We start from the raw sequence: 22,861 nt of genomic DNA, 5'->3' as shown, positions 1-22,861 counted from the left end.
CCAGCAGTCATATGCAGGGTTGTATGCTGCTGGCTATGTGCAAACTGCCCACAAAATGAGGTGGAAACTGAGCTGCACTTCCTAACCTCCTGCCAAGTGTATGACCATATTAGAGAGACATATTTCCCTCAGATTAAACAGATCCACAAAGAATTTGAAAACAAACCCAATTTTGATAAACTCCCATATCTACTGGGCGAAATTCCACAGTGTGCCTTCACAGCAGCAAGATTTGTGACCTGTTGCCACAAGAAAAGGTCAACCAGTGAAGAACAAACACCATTGTAAATACAACCCATATTTATGATTATTTATTTTACCACTTGTACATCGTTAAAACACTATATACAGATAATATGACCTTTGTAATGTCTTTATTATTTTGGAACTTTTGTGAGTGTAAAATGTACTGTTCATTTTTATTGTTTATTTCACTTTTATTTATTATCTACTTCATTTGCTTTGGCAATGTACAAATATTTTTCCCATGTCAACAAAGCTTATTGAACTGAATTGAATTGAAATTGAAAGGGAAAGAGAAAGGGAGAGAGAGCATGAGAGTGAGAGAGAGCAATAGAGAGAGCAAGAGAGAGAGAGTCAGAGAGGGACAGAGCAAGAGTGCGAGAGCGAGAGCCAGAATCAGAGAGAGAATCAGAGAGAGAGAGAGAATCAGAGAGACAGACAGAGTCAGAGAGAGGGCGAGAGAGAGAATCAGAGAGAGAATCAGAGAGAGAGAGAGAATCACAGAGACAGACAGAGTCAGAGAGAGGGCGAGAGAGAGGGAGAGACAGAGCAAGAGTGCGAGAGCGAGAGCGAGAATCAGAGAGAGAATCAGAGAGACAGACAGAGTCAGAGAGAGGGAGAGAGAGAGGGAGAGACAGAGCAAGAGTGCGAGAGCGAGAATCAGAGAGAGAGAGAGAATCAGAGAGACAGACAGAGTCAGAGAGAGGGCGAGAGAGAGGGAGAGACAGAGCAAGAGTGCGAGAGCGAGAGCGAGAATCAGAGAGAGAATCAGAGAGAGAGAGAGAATCAGAGAGACAGACAGAGTCAGAGAGAGGGCGAGAGAGAGGGAGAGACAGAGCAAGAGTGCGAGAGCGAGAGGGAGAATCAGAGAGAGAATCAGAGAGAGAGAGAGAATCAGAGAGACAGACAGAGTCAGAGAGCGAGAGCGAGAATCAGAGAGAGAATCAGAGAGAGAGAGAGAATCAGAGAGACAGACAGAGTCAGAGAGAGAGAGGGAGAATCAGAGAGAGAATCAGAGAGAGAGAGAGAATCAGAGAGACAGACAGAGTCAGAGAGAGGGAGAGAGAGAGGGAGAGAGAGAGCAAAAGCGCGAGAGAGAGAGGGAGAATCAGAGAGAGAGAGAGAATCAGAGAGACAGACAGAGTCAGAGAGAGAGAGGGAGAATCAGAGAGAGAATCAGAGAGACAGACAGAGTCAGAGAGAGGGCGAGACAGAATAATATAGGATGCTATTCAATAGCTCCCTCTCTCCTTCTCCTCTCTTGCACTGATGTTAAAAGAAGGTAGACAAGTGAAGCCAAATACAGCTCATCATTCAACAGATCGTTCATCAAACTTCCCAAAGATGTATCGCTGTTGCTGTTTGCTCAAGGGATTACCTTAATGAATCAATCAACCAATCAATCAACCCATAAAACCAATCAATCAATTACCTTGCCCAGGTTGAGAGCCTCGTGGGGGTCGTTGAAGGCGGTGAACTCCCTGAGGCTTCCGTACAGGTTGACGTAGCAGGGGCCAAAGGTCGGCAGGAAACCCAGGCTGTCATCCACTACAGACCCAACATGAAGGGGATGTTTTAGTTTCACCCATTACAATACAGGTTGGGATCAATTAAAGGAAACTGTCATCCACAACAGACACAACATGGAGGGGATGTTTTAGTTTAACCCATTACAATACAGTTTGGGATCAATTAAAGGAAACTGTCATCCACTACAGACCCAACATGGAGGGCATGTTTTAGTTTAACCCATTACAATACAGGTTGGGATCAATTAAAGGAAACTGTCATCCACAACAGACACAACATGGAGGGGATGTTTTAGTTTAACCCATTACAATACAGGTTGGGATCAATTAAAGGAAACTGTCATCCACAACAGACACAACATGGAGGGGATGTTTTAGTTTAACCCATTACAATACAGGTTGGGATCAATTAAAGGAAACTGTCAACCACAACAGACACAACATGGAGGGGATGTTTTAGTTTCACCACTAACAGGTTGGAATCAATAGAAAGACAACCAAACTTGACAGTCATGATGGAACCAGAGGTCGACGTGGAAGAACCTTGGGTCAGTAACATGCTGGATCTATTGGTACGGGTTGATCAAACATGGAACCAGAGGTCGACGTGGAAGAACCTTGGGTCAGTAACATGCTGGATCTATTGGTACGGGTCGATCAAACATGGAACCAGAGGTCGACGTGGAAGGACCTTGGGTCAGTAACATGCTGGATCTATTGGTACGGGTCGATCAAACATGGAACCAGAGGTCGACGTGGAAGGACCTTGGGTCAGTAACATGCTGGATCTATTGGTACGGGTCGATCAAACATGGAACCAGAGGTCGACGTGGAAGGACCTTGGGTCAGTAACATGCTGGATCTATTGGTACGGATCGATCAAACATGGAAACATGGAAAATAAGATACAAGACGTACTGAAACTCTGAAGGTTCCTTGGGACCAATTCATCTGAATGCAGAGGGAGATGATAGGAGACATTAGAACAGAGACAGAACGAGTTCAGGAAAGGATCCTGAAGGAAGTCCTGCCAACACACACTACCGTACAGGAAGTCCTGAAGGAAGTCCTACCAACACACACTAACATACAGGAAGTCCTGAAGGAAGTCCTACCAACACACTACCGTACAGGAAGTCCTGAAGGAAGTCCTACCAACACACACTACCATACAGGAAGTCCTACCAACACACACTACCGTACAGGAAGTCCTGAAGGAAGTCCTACCAACACACACTACCATACAGGAAGTCCTACCAACACACACTACCGTACAGGAAGTCCTGAAGGAAGTCCTACCAACACACTACTGTACAGGAAGTCCTGAAGGAAGTCCTACCAACACACACTACCATACAGGAAGTCCTACCAACACACACTACCATACAGGAAGTCCTGAAGGAAGTCCTACCAACACACACAACCATACAGGAAGTCCTGAAGGAAGTCCTACCAACACACACTACCATACAGGAAGTCCTGAAGGAAGTCCTACCAACACACACTACCGTACAGGAAGTCCTGAAGGAAGTCCTACCAACACACACTACCGTACAGGAAGTCCTGAATGATGTCCTACTAACACACACTACCATACAGGAAGTCCTGAAGGAAGTCCTACTAACACACACAACCATACAGGAAGTCCTACCAACACACACTACCATACAGGAAGTCCTACCAACACACTACCATACAGGAAGCCCTGAAGGAAGTCCTACCAACACACACTACCATATAGGAAGTCCTACCAACACACACTACCATACAGGAAGTCCTACCAACACGCTACCATACAGGAAGTCCTACCAACACACACTACCATATAGGAAGTCCTGAAGGAAGTCCTACCAACACACACTACCATACAGGAAGTCCTACCAACACACTACCATGCAGGAAGTCCTACCAACACACTACCATACAGGAAATCCTACCAACACACACTACCATACAGGAAGATCTGAAGGAAGTCCTACCGACACACACTACCATACAGGAAGTCCTACCAACACACACTACCATAGAGGAAGATCTGAAGGAAGTCCTACCAACACACTACCATACAGGAAGTCCTACCAACACACTACCATACAGGAAGTCCTACCAACACACACTACCATACAGGAAGTCCTACCAACACACTACCATACAGAAAGATCTGAAGGAAGTCCTACCAACACACTACCGTACAGGAAGTCCTACCAACACACACTACCATACAGGAAGTCCTACCAACACACTACCAAACAGGAATTCCTGAAGAAAGTCCTACCAACACACACTACCATACAGGAAGTCCTACCAAAAGACACTACCATACAGGAAGTCCTACCAACACATACTACCATACAGGAAGCCCTGAAGGAAGTCCTACCAACACAATGCTCACTGTGGCTCAACCAACTAGACAAAGGAAAACCAAAACCAATCCATGCATCACACCAAGGATCATAAGGGTATTGGTAGCTGAGATCAATATTATATTTATCAACTATGGGTATTGGTAGCTGATATCAGTGTTGATCAACTATGGGAATTGATAGCTGGTATCAGTGTTAATCGACTATGGGTATTGATAGCTGATATCAGTGTTAATCGACTATGGGTATTGATAGCTGATATCAGTATTGATCAACTATTGGTATTAATAGCTGATATTAATATTATGATAATCAATACTATGGGTATTAATAGCTGATATCAATATGAATCAATACTATGGGTATTAATAGCTGATATCAATTTTATATTAATCAATACTATGGGTATTAATAGCTGATATCAATATTGATCAATACTATAGGTATTAATAGCTGAGGTGAATCATCGCAAGTGTCAGTATGAAACAGCAAATGAAACGCTGTTAGTTCATAGCCCTTCCATGCTACTGCAGTACTTTGCTATAACAGCCACAACCAAAACCAGTCCAGACCAGTGCTCAAGTGGAAAAACCAGTCCAGACCAGTGCTCCAGTGGAAAAACCATTCCAGACCAGTGCTCCAGTGGAAAAACCAGTCCAAACCAGTGCTCAAGTGGAAAAACCAGTCCAGACCAGTTCTCCAGTGGAAAAACCAGTCCAAACCAGTAAACACCAATTGTCAAAACCAGTCAGTTAAGACTAGTGCAGACCAGTGTCACAAACCACTCAAACCAGTCCAAACCACTCAAACCAGTCCAGACCAGACCAAAACAGTCCAGACCAAACCAGTCCACACTAGTCCAAACCAGTCCAGACCAGTCCAAACCAGTCCAGACCAGTCCAAACCAGTCCAAGCCAGTCCAAGCCAGTCGAGATCAGTGTCTCACCATCTATCGCTCCTCCCGGGGCAGAGATCTTAGACATGCAGAGATGGGCGGTCCCGATGACATCATTGTGGCTGGCTCGGTCCCAGTCCAGGACACGAACCCTCATCTTTTCACACATGGAGGGGAACTGGGAGAAGAGGAGTAAAGGGTTCGTAGGAGGACTGGGACAACAAGTATTTGATACACTACCAATTTTGCAGGTTTTCCTACTTACAAAGCATGAAGAGGTCTGTAATTTTTATCATAGGTACACTTCAACTGTGAGAGACGGAATCTAAAACAAAAATCCAGAAAATCACATTGTATGATTTTTAAGTAATTAATTTGCATTTTATTGCATGACATAAATATTTGATCACCTACCAACCAGTAAGAATTCTGGCTCTCACAAACCTGTCAGTTTTTCTTTAAGAAGCCCTCTTGTTCTCCACTCGTTACCTGTATTAACTGCACCTGTCCACACACTCAATCAAACAGACTCCAACCTCTCCACAATGGCCAAGACCAGAGAGCTGTGTAAGGACATCAGGGATAAAATTGTAGACCTGCACAAGGCTGGGATGGGCTACAGGACAATAGACAAGCAGCTTGGTGAGAAGGCAACAACTATTGGCGCAATTATTAGAAAATGGAAGAAGTTCAAGATGACGGTCAATCAACCTCCATGCAAGATCTCACCTCATGATCATTGATGCCCCACGAGGAAGGTGAGGGATCAGCCCAGAACTACAAGGCAGGACCTGGTCAATGACCTGAAGAGAGCTGGGACCACAGTCTCAAAGAAACACACTACGTTAGTAACACACTACGCCGTCATGGATTAAAATCCTGCAGTGCACGCAAGGTCCCCCTGCTCAAGCCAGCGCATGTCCAGGCCCGTCTGAAGTTTGCCAATGACCATCTGGATGATCCAGAGGAGGAATGGGAGAAGGTCATGTGGTCTGATGAGATAAAAATAGAGCTTTTTGGTCTAAACTCTATTCGCCGTGTTTGGAGGAAGAAGGATGAGTACAACCCCAAGAACACCATCCCAATCGTGAAGCATGGAGGTGGAAACATCATTCTTTGGGGATGCTTTTCTGCAAAGGGGACAGGACGACTGCACCGTATTGAGGGGAGGATCGATGGGGCCATGTATTGCGAGATCTTGGCCAACAACCTCCTTCCCTCAGTAAGAGCATTGAAGATGGGTCGTAGTTGGGTCTTCCAGCATGACAACGACCCGAAACACACATCCAGGGCAACTAAGGAGTGGCTCCGTAAGAAGCATCTCAAGGTCCTGGAGTGGCCTAGCCAGTCTCCAGACCTGAACCCAATAGAAAATATTTGGAGGGAGCTGAAAGTCCGTATTGCCCAGCGACAGCCCCGAAACCTGAAGGATCTGGAGAAGGTCTGTATGGAGGAGTGGGCCAAAATCCCTGCTGCAGTGTGTGCAAACCTGGTCAAGAACTACAGGAAAGGTATGATCTCTGTAATTGGAAACACAGGTTTCTGTACCAAATATTAAGTTCTGCTTTTCTGATGTATCAAATACTTGTCATGCAATAAAATGCAAATTAATTACATAAAAATCATACAATGTGATTTTCTGGATTTTTGTTTTAGATTCCATCTCTCACAGTTGAAGTGTACCTATGATAAACAATTACAGACCTCTACATGCTTTGTAAGTAGGAAAACCTGCAAAATCGGCCGTGTATCAAATACTCGTTCTCACCACTGTATATTATATAATAGTAGTATTAATTACTAGATATATATTATATATACCCGTATGGGCATGGCCAGGCTTTGATTCCACTGAGGGTTGGCATTCTTCTCCATGATCTTACTGCACATCTGAAAGGAAGGAATGAAAACATGGAAATGTGAAAATGTGTGTAGTTTAGTGCCTGTGTAGTTTAGTGCCTGTGTAGTGTAGTGTCTGTGTAGTTTAGTGCCTGTGTAGTGTAGTGTCTGTGTAGTTTAGTGCCTGTGTAGTTTAGTTTAAGTGTAGTGTCTGTGTAGTTTAGTTTAAGTGTAGTGTCTGTGTAGTTTAGTGTCTGAAGTTTAGTGTCTGTGAAGTGTAGTGTCTATGTAGTTAGTGTCTGTATTGTTTCTCTGTAGTGTGTGTCTGTGTAGTGTAGTGTCTGTGTCGTGTAGTGTCTGTGTAGTTTAGTGTCTGTGTAGTTTAGTGTTTGTGTAGTGAGTGTCTGTAGTTAGTGTCTGTGTAGTTAATGTCTGTGTAGTTAGTGCCTGTGTAGTTAGTGCCTGTGTAGTTTGTGTCTGTGTAGTGAGTGTCTGTGTAGTTACGGTCTGTGTAGTTTAATGTCTGTGTAGTTAGTGTCTGTGTAGTTAGTGTCTGTGTAGTGTAGTGTCTGTGTAGTGAGTATCTGTGTAGTGAGTGTCTGTGTAGTGAGTGTCTGTGTAGTTAGTGTCTGTGTAGTTAGTGTCTGTGCAGTTAGTGTCTGTGTAGTTTAGTATGTGTAATATAAGTCACATGTTGATCTTTGTCTGTGTGTCACACAGGTTTGCTAGCATGTGTGTGTTTACCGTTTTTCCAGCAAAGTTGACTTCAACTAAGGGGTCGACCAGGTTCTTCCTGTTGCTGTCGAATCCCAGGACCTGTCTCATCCCATCCATAAAGGCATCGTCCACTGTGAAGATAATTATTTTATTGTTAACAATATCACGCAAACACATATTTCCTACATTATGAGAGGAACAAAACAGAGTACACACACAGACAAACTCACTCTGAGGCAGGTCCTCAGCTCTGAATACTTTGAGTGTGAAGATGGCTCCTCTGAGTGTGAGTCCAGCAGGACGCAACAGGTTCCCCTCTATATCCTCCTTATCCACCACTCCCTCCTTCTTATCCACCTGGGAGACAGAGACAGAGAGAGAGACAGAGAGAGAGAAAGAGAGAGAGAGGGAGGGACAGAGAGAGAGAGAGAGAGAGAGAAAGAGAGAGAGAGAGAGAGAGACAGAGAGAGAGACAGAGAGCGAGACAGAGACAGAGAGAGAGCGAGAGAGAGCGAGAGAGAGCGAGAGAGAGCGAGAGCGAGAGCGAGAGCGAGAGCGAGAGCGAGAGCGAGAAAGAGAGAGAGAGAGACAGAGAGAGACAGAGAGAGACAGAGAGAGACAGAGAGAGACAGAGAGAGAGAGAGAGAGAGAGACAGGGAGAGAGAGAGAGAGAGAGAGAGAGAGAGAGAGAGAGAGAGACAGAGAGAGAGAGAGAGAGAGAGAGAGAGAGAGAGAGAGAGAGAAAGAGGGACAGAGAGAGAGAGAGAGAGAGAGAGAGAGAGAGAGAGAGAGAGAGAGAGAGACAGACAGAGAGAGAGAAAGAGGGACAGAGAGAGAGAGAGAGAGAGAGAGAGAGAGAGAGAGAGAGAGAGAGAGAGAGAGAGAGAGAGAGAGAGAGAGAGAGAGAGAGAGAGAGAGAGAGAGAGAGAGAGAGAGAGAGAGAGAGAGAGAGAGAGAGAGCGAGAGAGAGAGAGAGAGAGAGAGAGAGAGAGAGAGAGAGAGAGAGAGAGAGAGAGAGAGACAGACAGAGAGAGAGAGAGACAGAGAGAGACAGAGAGAGAGAGAGACAGGGAGAGAGAGAGAGAGAGAGAGAGAGACAGAGAGAGAGAGAGAGAGAGAGAGAGAGAGACAGACAGAGAGAGAGAAAGAGGGACAGAGAGAGAGAGAGAGAGAGAGAGGGAGACAGACAGAGAGAGAGAAAGAGGGACAGAGAGAGAGAGAGAGAGAGAGAGAGAGAGAGAGAGAGAGAGAGAGAGAGAGAGAGAGAGAGAGAGAGAGAGAGAGAGACATCAACTGTTAAGAGGAGACTGTGTGAATCAGGCCTTTATGGTCGAATTGCTGCAAAGAAACCACTTCTAAAGGACCAATAAGAAGAGACTTGCTTGGACCAAGAAACACAAGAAATGGACATTAGACCGGTGGAAATCTGTCCTTTGGTGTGATGAGTCCAAATTTGAGATTTTTGGTGCCAATCGCCGTGTCTTTGTGAGACGCAGAGTAGGTGAACGGTTGATCTTCGCATGTGTGGTTCCCACCGTGAAGCATGGAGGAGGAGGTGTGATGGTGCTTTGCTGGTGACACTGTCAGTGATTTATGTACAATTCAAGGCACATTTAACCAGCATGGCTACCACATTCTACAGTGATACGCCATCCCATCTGGTTTGCAATTAGTGGGACTATCATTTGCTTTTCAACATGACAATTACCCAAAACACACCTCCAGGCTGTGGTAAGGGCTATTTGACCAGGAAGGACAATGACGGAGTGCTGCATCAGAGGACCTGGCCTCCACAATCACCCGATTGAGATGGTTTGGACCGTGCAGTGAAGGAAAAGCAGCAGTGCTCAGCATATGTGGGAACTGCTTCAAGACTGTTGTAAAAGCATTCCTCATGAAGCTGGCTGAGAGAATAGCCAAGGGAGTGCAAAGCTGTCATCAAGCGAAAGGGTGGCTACTTTGAAGAATCTAAAATCTAAAATATATATTTTGATTTATCACTTTTTTTGGTTACTACATAATTCCATATGTGTTATTTCATAGTTTCAAAGTCTTCACTATTATTCTACGATGATAATAGTGAATGTAGAAAATAAACATTAAATAAAGAAAAACCCTAGAATGAGTAGGTACAAACTTTTGAATGGTCCTGTATATCGGAAACAGATGCACAAACACTTAAACACTTAATATACTAGAAAAAAAATTGATGGAGAGACACAGAGAGAACCAAGTGGACAGATATGAGACAGATAGCATTGTATATAATAATCCAAATGAGATCAGAGATCATTAATCATCCAAAACAGATCAGAGATCATTAATCATCCAAAACAGATCAGAGATCATTAATCATCCAAAACAGATCAGAGATCATTAATCATCCAAAACAGATCAGAGATCATTAATCATCCAAAACAGATCAGAGATCATTAATCATCCAAAACAGATCAGAGATCATTAATCATCTAAAACAGATCAGAGATCATTAATCATCCAAAACAGATCAGAGATCATTAATCATCCAAAACAGATTAGAGATCATTAATCATCCAAAACAGATCAGAGATCATTAATCATCCAAAACAGATCAGAGATCATTAATCATCCAAAACAGATCAGAGATCATTAATCATCCAAAACAGATTAGAGATCATTAATCATCCAAAACAGATTAGAGATCATTAATCATCCAAAACAGATCAGAGATCATTAATCATCCAAAACAGATCAGAGATCATTAATCATCCAAAACAGATCAGAGATCATTAATCATCCAAAACAGATTAGAGATCATTAATCATCCAAAACAGATTAAAGATCATTAATCATCCAAAACAGATCAGAGATCATTAATCATCCAAAACAGATCAGAGATCATTAATCATCCAAAACAGATTAGAGATCATTAATCATCCAAAACAGATTAGAGATCATTAATCATCCAAAACAGATCAGAGATCATTAATCATCCAAAACAGATCAGAGATCATTAATCATCCAAAACAGATCAGAGATCATTAATCATCCAAAACAGATCAGAGATCATTAATCATCCAAAACAGATTAGAGATCATTAATCATCCAAAACAGATCAGAGATCATTAATCATCCAAAACAGATCAGAGATCATTAATCATCCAAAACAGATCAGAGATCATTAATCATCCAAAACAGATCAGAGATCATTAATCATCCAAAACAGATCAGAGATCATTAATCATCCAACAGATACCGAGTGTTACGTTCCCCAGTTTGTGTTGTAGTTTGTGTATTTGCATGTGTTTTATTTCAGGAAATGGCTTCCTGAAATCCTCAAGCAGCTGATTGGTTGACTCCAGGGCTAATTGGAGAGCTGACCCCGCCCCCTCGTCAAGACACAGCTGTCTCCAGTTACATTCATTCTGAAGCTATATAAAAGCCAGTGTTCTGTTCAGGAGAGAGATTTTGGAGGTAGGGATTGCTGAGAGAGATTTTGCTAGAGAGATTTTGCTGAGGTCATTGCTGAGCGATTGTTTGTGATAGAGAGTTTTTGCTAGAGGTTGATTTTGCTGGGAGTTCATTGCTGAGAGTGGGTATGTTCTGAGTTTGTTGCTCAGGTAGAGCTTAGTTGATGTCCTTTGTTTCTTAGTTTGTTTGTGAAATTGTTTAATATTCTGTTTCATTTGTTCCCAGGGGGGAAGGGGAAGGCACCTTGGGAGTGCTTAGGCAAGAGGCCCGCGGGCATACATATACCCGTAGTATATTCACTGTCTAGGCACACTAGGTAAGACCTGGGCGGACCACTCCCTGTATTTTGGTTAGGGCACCAGGTGGTGCTAAATTAGGTAAGTAGTGGGTAGGCAGGTAAGATAGGAGAGGGGGGGGGCTTTGAGATTTACTTTCTTTGCTTTGGTTCCGTCCAGCCCCTTTTCCCCATATTATCGTGTACAGGAATAAAGTCCTTGTAAAACGGTACCACATTCTGCCTGTTGTCATTCTTACTCGCACCTACAGTCCATACCTTTTTCACTTCACAGAGAGTTTAGTTGTAGCAGGGTGTTGCGTTCCCTCTTCATAGAGGCGTGCGTAACACCGAGATCAACTCAACAATATAGGTAATTGAATCATGACTCACTGGAGCTTCGTCGCCTGCAGCCAATACGAAGAGGCTGACCTTCAGGTAACCTTTGGCCCCGGCCGAGAGGTCGTCAGGGTCAGAGAGGAGGAGCCACTTCCTCAAGAAGGCATGTCCTAGAGGAAAAAGAGCATTGTGGGAGTATGAGTACTTCCTACTTATGGCTGATAGTACAGCTGAATTACGTTGAAATGATTTGATATGATTGCAATTTGTTCCATCAAAATACATTTTGAGGTTAAATACACATGTACCAAATAAGAAAATATAAGATAAATGGGTTTCCATCTCATTTTCAACTCTACTGAGGATTTTCTCACCCAAAATAAATGGTATTTGCACGTGCGCTGTTGGCTAGAGCCTACATGATATGATAAAAGATTATTTTTATTTCTCAAACATCAGCCAAGCATCGATTATCATGCCACATAAAATCAAACCCGCAATATTTATTGGAAAAGAGCAGCAAGCTCATCACCGTGCACACTTTCACCACTGTGTGATGTTCACCATCATCACCATCATTCACCATCACCACCATCATTCACCATCATTACCATCATCACCATTTCAACTGTAGCCTAATAAACCGCGTGATTTCCAGACCGCACAACATGTCGCTGGGGAATTCCACGTCGACTTTGGTATGATGGTTACCACCAACATCTTCATTTCAGTGATGACATGTAATTGTTTCCTGTTATTGTGAACTGTAGGCTATATAACGAGTTAAAACGTTTGACTGGCCAATTGAAGGCCAGTCGCATCGTTCTATTTGTAGGTGATTCTGGCTAATAAAAGGATCATAAATTGTTTCGCAACATAAACCAGCCTATTATCTCTGTAGCTCATTCATGTATTGGTGATGAGTAATAATCAACATGATAACATGAGATTAGAGTAACAACAACATGATAACATGAGATTAGAGTAACAACCAACATGATAACATGAGATTAGAGTAACAACCAACATGATAACATGAGATTAGAGTAACAACCAACATGATAAAATGAGATTAGAGTAATAATCAACATGATAACATGAGATTAGAGTAACAACAACATGATAACATGAGATTAGAGTAATAACCAACATGATAACATGAGATTAGAGTAACAACAACATGATAACATGAGATTAGAGTAATAACCAACATGATAACATGAGATTAGAGTAACAACAACATGATAACATGAAATTAGAGTAATAACCAACATGATAACATGAGATTAGAGTAACAACCAACATGATAACATGATATTAGAGTAATAACCAACATGATAACATGAGATTAGAGTAATAACAACATGATAACATGAGATTAGAGTAATAACCAACATGATAACATGAGATTAGAGTAACAACCAACATGATAACATGATATTAGAGTAATAACCAACATGATAACATGAGATTAGAGTAATAACAACATGATAACATGAGATTAGAGTAATAACCAACATGATAACATGAGATTAGAGTAACAACCAACATGATAACATGAGATTAGAGTAACAACCAACATGATAACATGAGATTAGAGTAACATGAGATTGGTTTGCTTGTAAAACTGTGATGACAACAGGCAACAGACAAAGACAACATACATGAGATTAAATAGTCAAAACTGTCATCAAGGAAAAGGGTGGCTACTTCGAAGAATCTAAAATATATTTTGATTTGTGTAACACTTTTTTTGGTTACTTCATGATTCCATAAGTGTTATTTCATAGTTTTGATGTCTTCACTATTATTGAACAATGTAGAAAAAAATAAAAAATAAGGAAAAACCCTTAAATGAGTAGGTGTGTCCAAACTTCTGACCGGTACTGTATATATTTAGTTTACCAAATACTGTTCAGTTTCCATCACAGCTGTCATGACTTTGTTTTAATACAGTATGACTTTACTTTGACTTTACAGTATGACTTTACAGTATGACTTTACAGTATGACTTTACTTTGACTTTACAGTATGACTTTACAGTATGACTTTACAGTATGACTTTACAGTATGACTTTACTTTATGACTTTACAGTATGACTTTACTTTGACTTTACAGTATGACTTTACTTTGACTTTACAGTATGACTTTACTTTGACTTTACAGTATGACTTTACAGTATGACTTTACAGTATGACTTCACTGACTTTACAGTATGACTTTACTTTGACTTTACAGTATGACTTTACAGTATGACTTTACAGTATGACTTCACTTTGACTTTACAGTATGACTTTACTTTGAAAACTGTGGATGGAATTTTAGTTAATAAGTAATATTGCATTTTTTTTGAAGCACAACGGCTGTGATGGAAAGAGGATGATTCGGAATAATTTAATAAATGCTGACAGATCATTTGTTTTGTTTGACACGGTGGGATCTTTTTGTGTCGGTAAAATGAATTATGAAGGAAATGGGTGTGGAAACGCTTTTATGCGCAAATATTTTATTTAATAACCAAATCGCATCGAAGTTAACTTGGGAGTCACGTGATGGTATGGTGTGTTGGTCCTCCCACTACCATGAGGGGAAAAAAACATGCAGTTTATTAGGCTAAAGATGAAATAAGCTATGAAGAACTTCACAGGGAGGTTGTGGGGGCTGTGCTTTGGCAAAGTGGGTGGGGTTATATCCTTCCTGTTTGGCCCTGTCCGGGGGTGTCATCAGATGGGGCCACAGTGTCTCCTGACCACTCAGTTTGTTATATCTGGAGTACTTCTCCTGTCCTATCCGGTGTCCTGTGTGAATTTAAGTATGCTCTCTCTAATTCTCTCTTTCTCTCTCTCGGAGGACCTGAGCCCTAGGACCATGCCTCAGGACTACCTGACACGATGACTCCTTGCTGTCCCCAGTGAACCTGGCCGTGCTGCTGCTCCAGTTTCAACTGTTCTGCCTGTGATTATTATTATTTGACCATGCTGGTCATTTATGAACATTTGAACATCTTGGCCATGTTCTGTTATAATCTCCACCCGGCACAGCCAGAAGAGGACTGGCCACCCCACATAGCCTGGTTCCTCTCTAGGTTTCTTCCTAGGTTTTGGCCTTTCTAGGGAGTTTTTCCTAGCCAACGTGCTTCAACACCTGCATTGCTTGCTGTTTGGGGCTTTAGGCTGGGTTTCTGTACAGCACTTTGATATATCAGCTGATGTACGAAGGGCTATATAAATACATTTGATTTGATTTGAGGTGAAAGTGCAAGGGGGAAGAGCTTTCTAATAAATATTGAGCGTCTTATTCTGGTGACATGATCGATGCTTGGCAGCCGTTCATTTTGTGTGTTGTGTTACGTCATCACAAACATATTTTTCTATCTGCAATAAGTGCTGTACATCTGGAGGAAACACACCACTGGTGGGGAAATGACCACACTTCCTTCATGTGGATTCTAGAATATTCACGTTAAAAATCTTCATGTGGATTCTAGAATATTCACGTTAAAAATCTTCATGTGGATTCTAGAATATTCACGTTAAAAATCTTCATGTGGATTCTAGAATATTCACGTTAAAAATCTTTCCTCAATAATTGGATAGAAACCTATTTATAGACTTGGCTTTACTCACTGCTCTCGTTGTACACCGTGCCAACATCAAGCTGTAAAAGAAATCCAGAGAGAAATATATACCCAAACAGAAATACTCTGTCTTCCGTGGCACATAAACAACACATAGAGAGATATGGCGAGTTTGCGGAGGGGCGAGTAAAAAATACAATGTTTTACCTTGAATTCTCCAATCACAGAGTCAGTTCGCAGTGACATGGAGTTAAAAACCTGACAGGGAGAGAGAGTGATACTATACATTACTACTACCACTACTACAACTACAACTACTACTACTACTACTACTACTACTACTACTACTACTACTACTACCACTACTACTACTATCACCGAGTCAGTTCGCAGTGACATGGAGTTAAAAACCTGACAGGGAGAGAGAGTGATACTATACATTACTACTACCACTACTACCAAGACTACAACTACTACTACCACTACTACTACCACTACTACTACTACCACTACCACTACCACTACCACTACTACTACTACTACTACCACTACCACTACTACTATCACTACTACTACTACTACTACCACTACTACTACTACTACTACCACTACCACTACTACTACTACCACTACTACTACTACCACTACTACTACTACCACTACTACTACTACCACTACTACTACTACTACCACTACTACTACTACTACTACCACTACTACTACCACTACTACTACTACTACTACCACTACTACTACTACTACTACTACTACAACTACTACTACTACTACTACTACTACTACTACTACTACTACTACCACTACTACTACTACTACTACCACTACTACTACTACCACTACTACTACTACTACTACTACCACTACCACTACTACTACTACTACTACTACCACTACCACTACTACTACTACCACTACTACTACTACTACCACTACTACCACTACTACTACCACTACTACCACTACTACTACCACTACTACTACTACCACTACTACTACTACTACCACTACTACTACTACTACTACTACCACTACTACTACTACTACTACTACTACCACTACTACTACTACTACTACCACCACTACTACTACTACTACTACTACTACTACCACTACCACTACTACTACCACTACTACTACCACTACTACTACTACTACTACTACCACTACTACTACTACTACTACCACTACTACTACTACCACTACTACTACCACTACTACTACCACTACTACTACTACCACTACCACTACTACTACTACCACTACTACTACCACTACTACTACCACTACTACTACTACTACTACTACTACCACTACTACTACTACCACTACTACTACCACTACTACTACCACTACTACTACCACTACTACAACTACCACTACTACTACCACTACTACTACCACCACTACCACTACCACTACTACTACCACTACTACCACTACTACTACCACTACTACTACCACTACTACTACTACCACTACTACTACCACTACTACTGCTACCACTACTACTACCACTACTACAACTACCACTACTACTACTACCACTACTACTACTACCACTACCACAACTACCACTACTACAACTACCACTACTACAACTACCACTACTACTACTACCACTACTACTACCACTACTACTACTACCACTACTACTACCACTACTACTACTACCACTACTACCACTACTACTACTACCACTACCACTACCACTACTACCACTACTACTACTGCCACTACTACTACTACTACTACTACTACTACTACTACTACCACTACTACTACTACCACTACTACTACTACCACTACTATTACTACTACTACTACCACTACTACTACTACCACTACTACTACTACCACTACTACTACTACTACTACTACTACCACTACCACTACTACTACCACTACTACTACTACTACCACTACTACTACCACTACTACTACTACCACTACTACTACTACTACTACTACCACTACTACTACTACCACTACTACTACTACCACTACTACTACTACCACTACCACTACTACTACTACTACTACTACTACTACCACTACTACTACTACTACTACCACTACTATTACTACTACCACTACTACTACTACCACTACTACTACTACCACTACTACTACCACTACTACCACTACTACTACCACTACTACTACTACTACTACCACTACTACTACTACTACCACTACTACTACTACTACTACTACCACTACTACTACTACCACTACTACTACTACCACTACTACCACTACTACTACCACTACTACTACTACTACTACCACTACTACCACTACTACTACTACTACTACCACTACTACTACCACTACTACTACTACCACTACTACTACTACCACTACTACTACTACCACTACTACTACTACTACTACTACCACTACTACTACTACCACTACTACCACTACCACTACTACTACTAATACTACCACTACTACTACCACTACTACTACCACTACTACCACTACTACTACCACTACTACTACTACTACTACCACTACTACTACTACCACTACTACCACTACCACTACTACCACTACCACTACTACTACCACTACTAGTACCACTACTACTACTACTACTACCACTACTACTACTACTACCACTACCACTACTACTACTACTACCACTACTACTACCACTACTACTACTACTACTACCACTACTACTACTACCACTACTACTACTACTACTACTACTACTACCACTACTACTACTACCACTACCACCACTACCACTACTACTACTACTACTACTACTACCACTACTACTACCACTACTACTACAACTACTACTACCACTACTACTACTACCACTACTACTACTACCACTACTACTACTACCACTACTACTACTACTACTACTACTACTACTACCACTACTACTACTACCACTACTACTATCACTACTACTACTACCACTACTACTACTACTACCACTACTACTACTACCACTACCACTACTACTACTACCACTACCACTACTACTACTACTACCACTACTACTACTACTACCACTACTACTACTACCACTACTACTACCACTACTACTACTACTACTACCACTACTACTACCACTACTACTACTACCACTACTACTACTACCACTACTACTACCACTACTACTACTACCACTACTACTACTACTACCACTACTACTACTACTACTACCACTACCACTACTACTACCACTACTACTACCACTACTACTACTACCACTACTACTACTACCACTACTACTACTACCACTACCACTACTACTACTACTACTACCACTACTACTACCACTACTACCACCACTACTACTACTACCTCTACTACTACCACTACTACTACTACTACTACTACTACTACTACTACTACTACTACTACTACTACTACCACCACTACTACTACTACCACTACCACTACTACTACTACTACTACTACTACTACTACTACCACTACTACTACTACCACTACTACTACTACCACTACTACTACCACTACTACTACTACCACTACTACTACTACCACTACTACCACTACTACTACCACTACTACTACTACTACCACTACTACTACTACTACTACCACTACTACCACTACCACTACTACTACCACTACTACTACTACCACCACTACTACTACTACTACTACTACTACTACTACCACCACTACTACTACTACCACTACTACTACTACCACTACTACTACTACCACTACTACTACCACTACTACTACTACCACTACTACTACCACTACTACTACTACCACTACTACTACTACTACCACTACTACTACCACTACTACTACTACCACTACTACTACCACTACTACCACCACTACTACTACTACTACTACTACTACTACTACCACTACTACTACTACCACTACTACTACTACCACTACTACTACTACCACTACTACTACCACTACTACTACTACCACTACTACTACTACTACCACTACTACTACTACCACTACCACTACTACTACTACCACTACTACTACTACCACTACTACTACTACCACTACTACTACCACTACTACTAAAACCACTACTACTACCACTACTACTACTACCACTACTACTACTACTACTACTACCACTACTACTACCACTACTACTACTACTACCACTACTACTACCACTACTACTACTACTACTACCACTACTACTACTACCACTACTACTACTACCACTACTACTACCACTACTACTACTACTACCACTACTACTACCACTACTACTACTACTACTACTACTACTACTACTACCACTACTACTACTACCACTACTACTACTACCACTACTACTACCACTACTACTACTACCACTACCACTACTACTACTACTACCACTACTACTACTACCACTACTACTACTACTACTACCACTACTACTACTACCACTACTACTACTACCACTACTACTACTACCACTACTACTACTACCACTACTACTACCACTACTACTACTACCACCACTACTACTACCACCACTACTACTACTACTACTACTACTACTACTACCACTACTACTACTACCACTACTACTACCACTACTACTACTACCACTACTACTACTACCACTACTACTACCACTACTACTACTACTACCACTACTACTACTACTATTACTACCACTACTACTACTACCACTACTACTACTACCACTACTACTACCACTACTACTACTACCACTACTACTACCACTACTACTACTACTACCACTACTACTACCACTACTACTACTACTACTACTACCACTACTACTACCACTACTACTACTACTACTACCACTACTACTACTACTACTACTACTACTACTACCACTACTACTACCACTACTACTACTACTACTACCACTACTACTACTACCACTACTACTACCACTACCACTACTACTACTACTACCACTACTACTACCACTACCACTGATATACGTATATGTTCAACGTAGAAGTGAATTATAAAGACTTACAGTAATGAAGATGGGCTCATCGAAGAGGTCTGACGGACTCTCAAAGAAGTTCAGAAAGAAAGTCTGACAGAAATAAATAAACAAAATACGTTTTCATTTAACAACACAAATATTACCTAGCTTTACCTATAGTATGTTTATTAACTAGCGATAACAGCGTATAACTAGTTGTAACAATGTTACATCATGTTGTTGTTGTTTTTTTCACCTCATCAAACACGGGGTTGTTTCCTTTCCTGATGCGAGTCCTCTTGGACTGCCCACCAACAGTAACCTTGACGACCGGTTTGATGTTGATGCCCGGCAACTGTCGGCCTTCGATGACTCGAACGCGCACCTGAACATTTTCCAACAGAAACACGTGTGAATCATATAGTGATTAGAGTTTTATTTAGTCAAATGCACAGGTTAGATGTAGATTTCTAGAGTTTTATTTAGTCAAATGCACAGGTTAGATGTAGATTTCTCGAGTTGTATTTAGTCAAATGCACAGGTTAGATGTAGATTTCTAGAGTTGTATTTAGTCAAATGCACAGGTTAGATGTAGATTTATACGGTGAAATACTTCAGCTCCGAGCGCAACAGCGCAGGAGAGATATTAAATAATAATAAACCAATGTAAATGTCCAGCAGAGGGAGCAGCAGAGGGAGAAGCAGAGGGAGCAGCAGGGGGAGCAGCAGGGGGAGCAGCAGGGGGAGCAGCAGAGGGAGCAGCAGAGGGAGCAGCAGAGGGAGCAGCAGGGGGAGCAGCAGGGGGAGCAGCAGGGGGAGCAGCAGGGGGAGCAGCAGGGGGAGCAGCAGGGGGAGCAGCAGAGGGAGAAGCAGAGGGAGAAGCAGGGGGAGCAGCAGGGGGAGCAGCAGAGGGAGCAGCAGGGGGAGCAGCAGAGGGAGCAGCAGGGGGAGCAGCAGGGGGAGCAGCAGGGGGAGCAGCAGGGGGAGCAGCAGGGGGAGCAGCAGAGGGAGAAGCAGAGGGAGCAGCAGAGGGAGAAGCAGAGGGAGCAGCAGAGGGAGAAGCAGAGGGAGCAGCAGAGGGAGAAGCAGAGGGAGCAGCAGAGGGAGCAGCAGAGGGAGAAGCAGAGGGAGCAGCAGGGGGAGCAGCAGAGGGAGCAGCAGAGGGAGAAGCAGAGGGAGCAGCAGAGGGAGAAGCAGAGGGAGCAGCAGGGGGAGCAGCAGGGGGAGCAGCAGAGGGAGAAGCAGAGGGAGCAGCAGGGGGAGCAGCAGGGGGAGCAGCAGGGGGAGCAGCAGGGGGAGCAGCAGGGGGAGCAGCAGAGGGAGCAGCAGAGGGAGAAGCAGAGGGAGCAGCAGAGGGAGAAGCAAAGGGAGCAGCAGGGGGAGCAGCAGGGGGAGCAGCAGAGGGAGAAGCAGAGGGAGCAGCAGAGGGAGAAGCAGAGGGAGAAGCAGAGGGAGCAGCAGAGGGAGAAGCAGAGGGAGAAGCAGAGGGAGCAGCAGAGGGAGAAGCAGAGGGAGCAGCAGGGGGAGCAGCAGGGGGAGAAGCAGAGGGAGCAGCAGGGGGAGCAGCAGAGGGAGCAGCAGGGGGAGCAGCAGGGGGAGCAGCAGAGGGAGAAGCAGAGGGAGCAGCAGAGGGAGCAGCAGAGGGAGAAGCAGAGGGAGCAGCAGAGGGAGAAGCAGAGGGAGCAGCAGGGGGAGCAGCAGGGGGAGAAGCAGAGGGAGCAGCAGAGGGAGAAGCAGAGGGAGCAGCAGAGGGAGAAGCAGAGGGAGCAGCAGGGGGAGCAGCAGGGGGAGCAGCAGAGGGAGCAGCAGGGGGAGCAGCAGAGGGAGCAGCAGGGGGAGCAGCAGGGGGAGCAGCAGAGGGAGAAGCAGAGGGAGCAGCAGAGGGAGCAGCAGAGGGAGAAGCAGAGGGAGCAGCAGAGGGAGAAGCAGAGGGAGCAGCAGGGGGAGCAGCAGGGGGAGAAGCAGAGGGAGCAGCAGGGGGAGAAGCAGAGGGAGCAGCAGAGGGAGCAGCAGAGGGAGAAGCAGAGGGAGCAGCAGAGGGAGAAGCAGAGGGAGCAGCAGAGGGAGCAGCAGAGGGAGAAGCAGAGGGAGCAGCAGAGGGAGAAGCAGAGGGAGCAGCAGGGGGAGCAGCAGGGGGAGAAGCAGAGGGAGCAGCAGAGGGAGCAGCAGAGGGAGCAGCAGGGGGAGCAGCAGGGGGAGCAGCAGAGGGAGAAGCAGAGGGAGCAGCAGAGGGAGCAGCAGAGGGAGAAGCAGAGGGAGCAGCAGAGGGAGAAGCAGAGGGAGCAGCAGGGGGAGCAGCAGGGGGAGAAGCAGAGGGAGCAGCAGAGGGAGAAGCAGAGGGAGCAGCAGAGGGAGAAGCAGAGGGAGCAGCAGGGGGAGCAGCAGGGGGAGAAGCAGAGGGAGCAGCAGGGGGAGCAGCAGAGGGAGCAGCAGGGGGAGCAGCAGGGGGAGGGAGCAGAGGGAGAAGCAGAGGGAGCAGCAGAGGGAGAAGCAGAGGGAGCAGCAGGGGGAGCAGCAGGGGGAGCAGCAGAGGGAGAAGCAGAGGGAGCAGCAGAGGGAGAAGCAGAGGGAGAAGCAGAGGGAGCAGCAGAGGGAGAAGCAGAGGGAGCAGCAGAGGGAGCAGCAGAGGGAGAAGCAGAGGGAGCAGCAGAGGGAGAAGCAGAGGGAGCAGCAGGGGGAG

The 22,861-nt window shown here is 43.6% G+C and overlaps 1 protein-coding gene across 9 annotated transcripts in view; it reads right to left on the bottom strand.

Annotated features, from left to right (window-relative positions):
• The window catches only part of LOC139415802 (dysferlin, limb girdle muscular dystrophy 2B (autosomal recessive)), a 163,041-nt gene that overhangs the window by 94,398 nt on the left and 45,782 nt on the right, over positions 1-22,861 (bottom strand). For 5 of the 9 annotated variants that reach the window (XM_071163904.1, XM_071163900.1, XM_071163902.1 and 2 more), the window contains exons 8-18: positions 20,438-20,566; positions 20,230-20,292; positions 15,435-15,485; positions 15,277-15,307; positions 11,704-11,819; positions 7,817-7,943; positions 7,614-7,717; positions 6,852-6,920; positions 5,082-5,208; positions 2,691-2,723; positions 1,676-1,791 (exon numbers count right to left, since the gene is read on the bottom strand). In XM_071163904.1, the coding sequence (XP_071020005.1) occupies positions 1,676-1,791; positions 2,691-2,723; positions 5,082-5,208; positions 6,852-6,920; positions 7,614-7,717; positions 7,817-7,943; positions 11,704-11,819; positions 15,277-15,307; positions 15,435-15,485; positions 20,230-20,292; positions 20,438-20,566 (966 nt within the window). The remainder of the gene's footprint in view (positions 1-1,675; positions 1,792-2,690; positions 2,724-5,081; positions 5,209-6,851; positions 6,921-7,613; positions 7,718-7,816; positions 7,944-11,703; positions 11,820-15,276; positions 15,308-15,434; positions 15,486-20,229; positions 20,293-20,437; positions 20,567-22,861) is intronic. The other 4 variants (XM_071163907.1, XM_071163903.1, XM_071163906.1 and 1 more) reach the window with 1 other exon arrangement.

The sequence above is a fragment of the Oncorhynchus clarkii genome, chromosome 9, assembly GCF_045791955.1.
Source record: "Oncorhynchus clarkii lewisi isolate Uvic-CL-2024 chromosome 9, UVic_Ocla_1.0, whole genome shotgun sequence".
Classification (NCBI taxonomy): domain Eukaryota; kingdom Metazoa; phylum Chordata; class Actinopteri; order Salmoniformes; family Salmonidae; genus Oncorhynchus; species Oncorhynchus clarkii.
The sequence above is the reverse complement of the archived record's forward strand: the minus strand, read 5'-3'. Positions and strand labels throughout refer to the sequence as shown.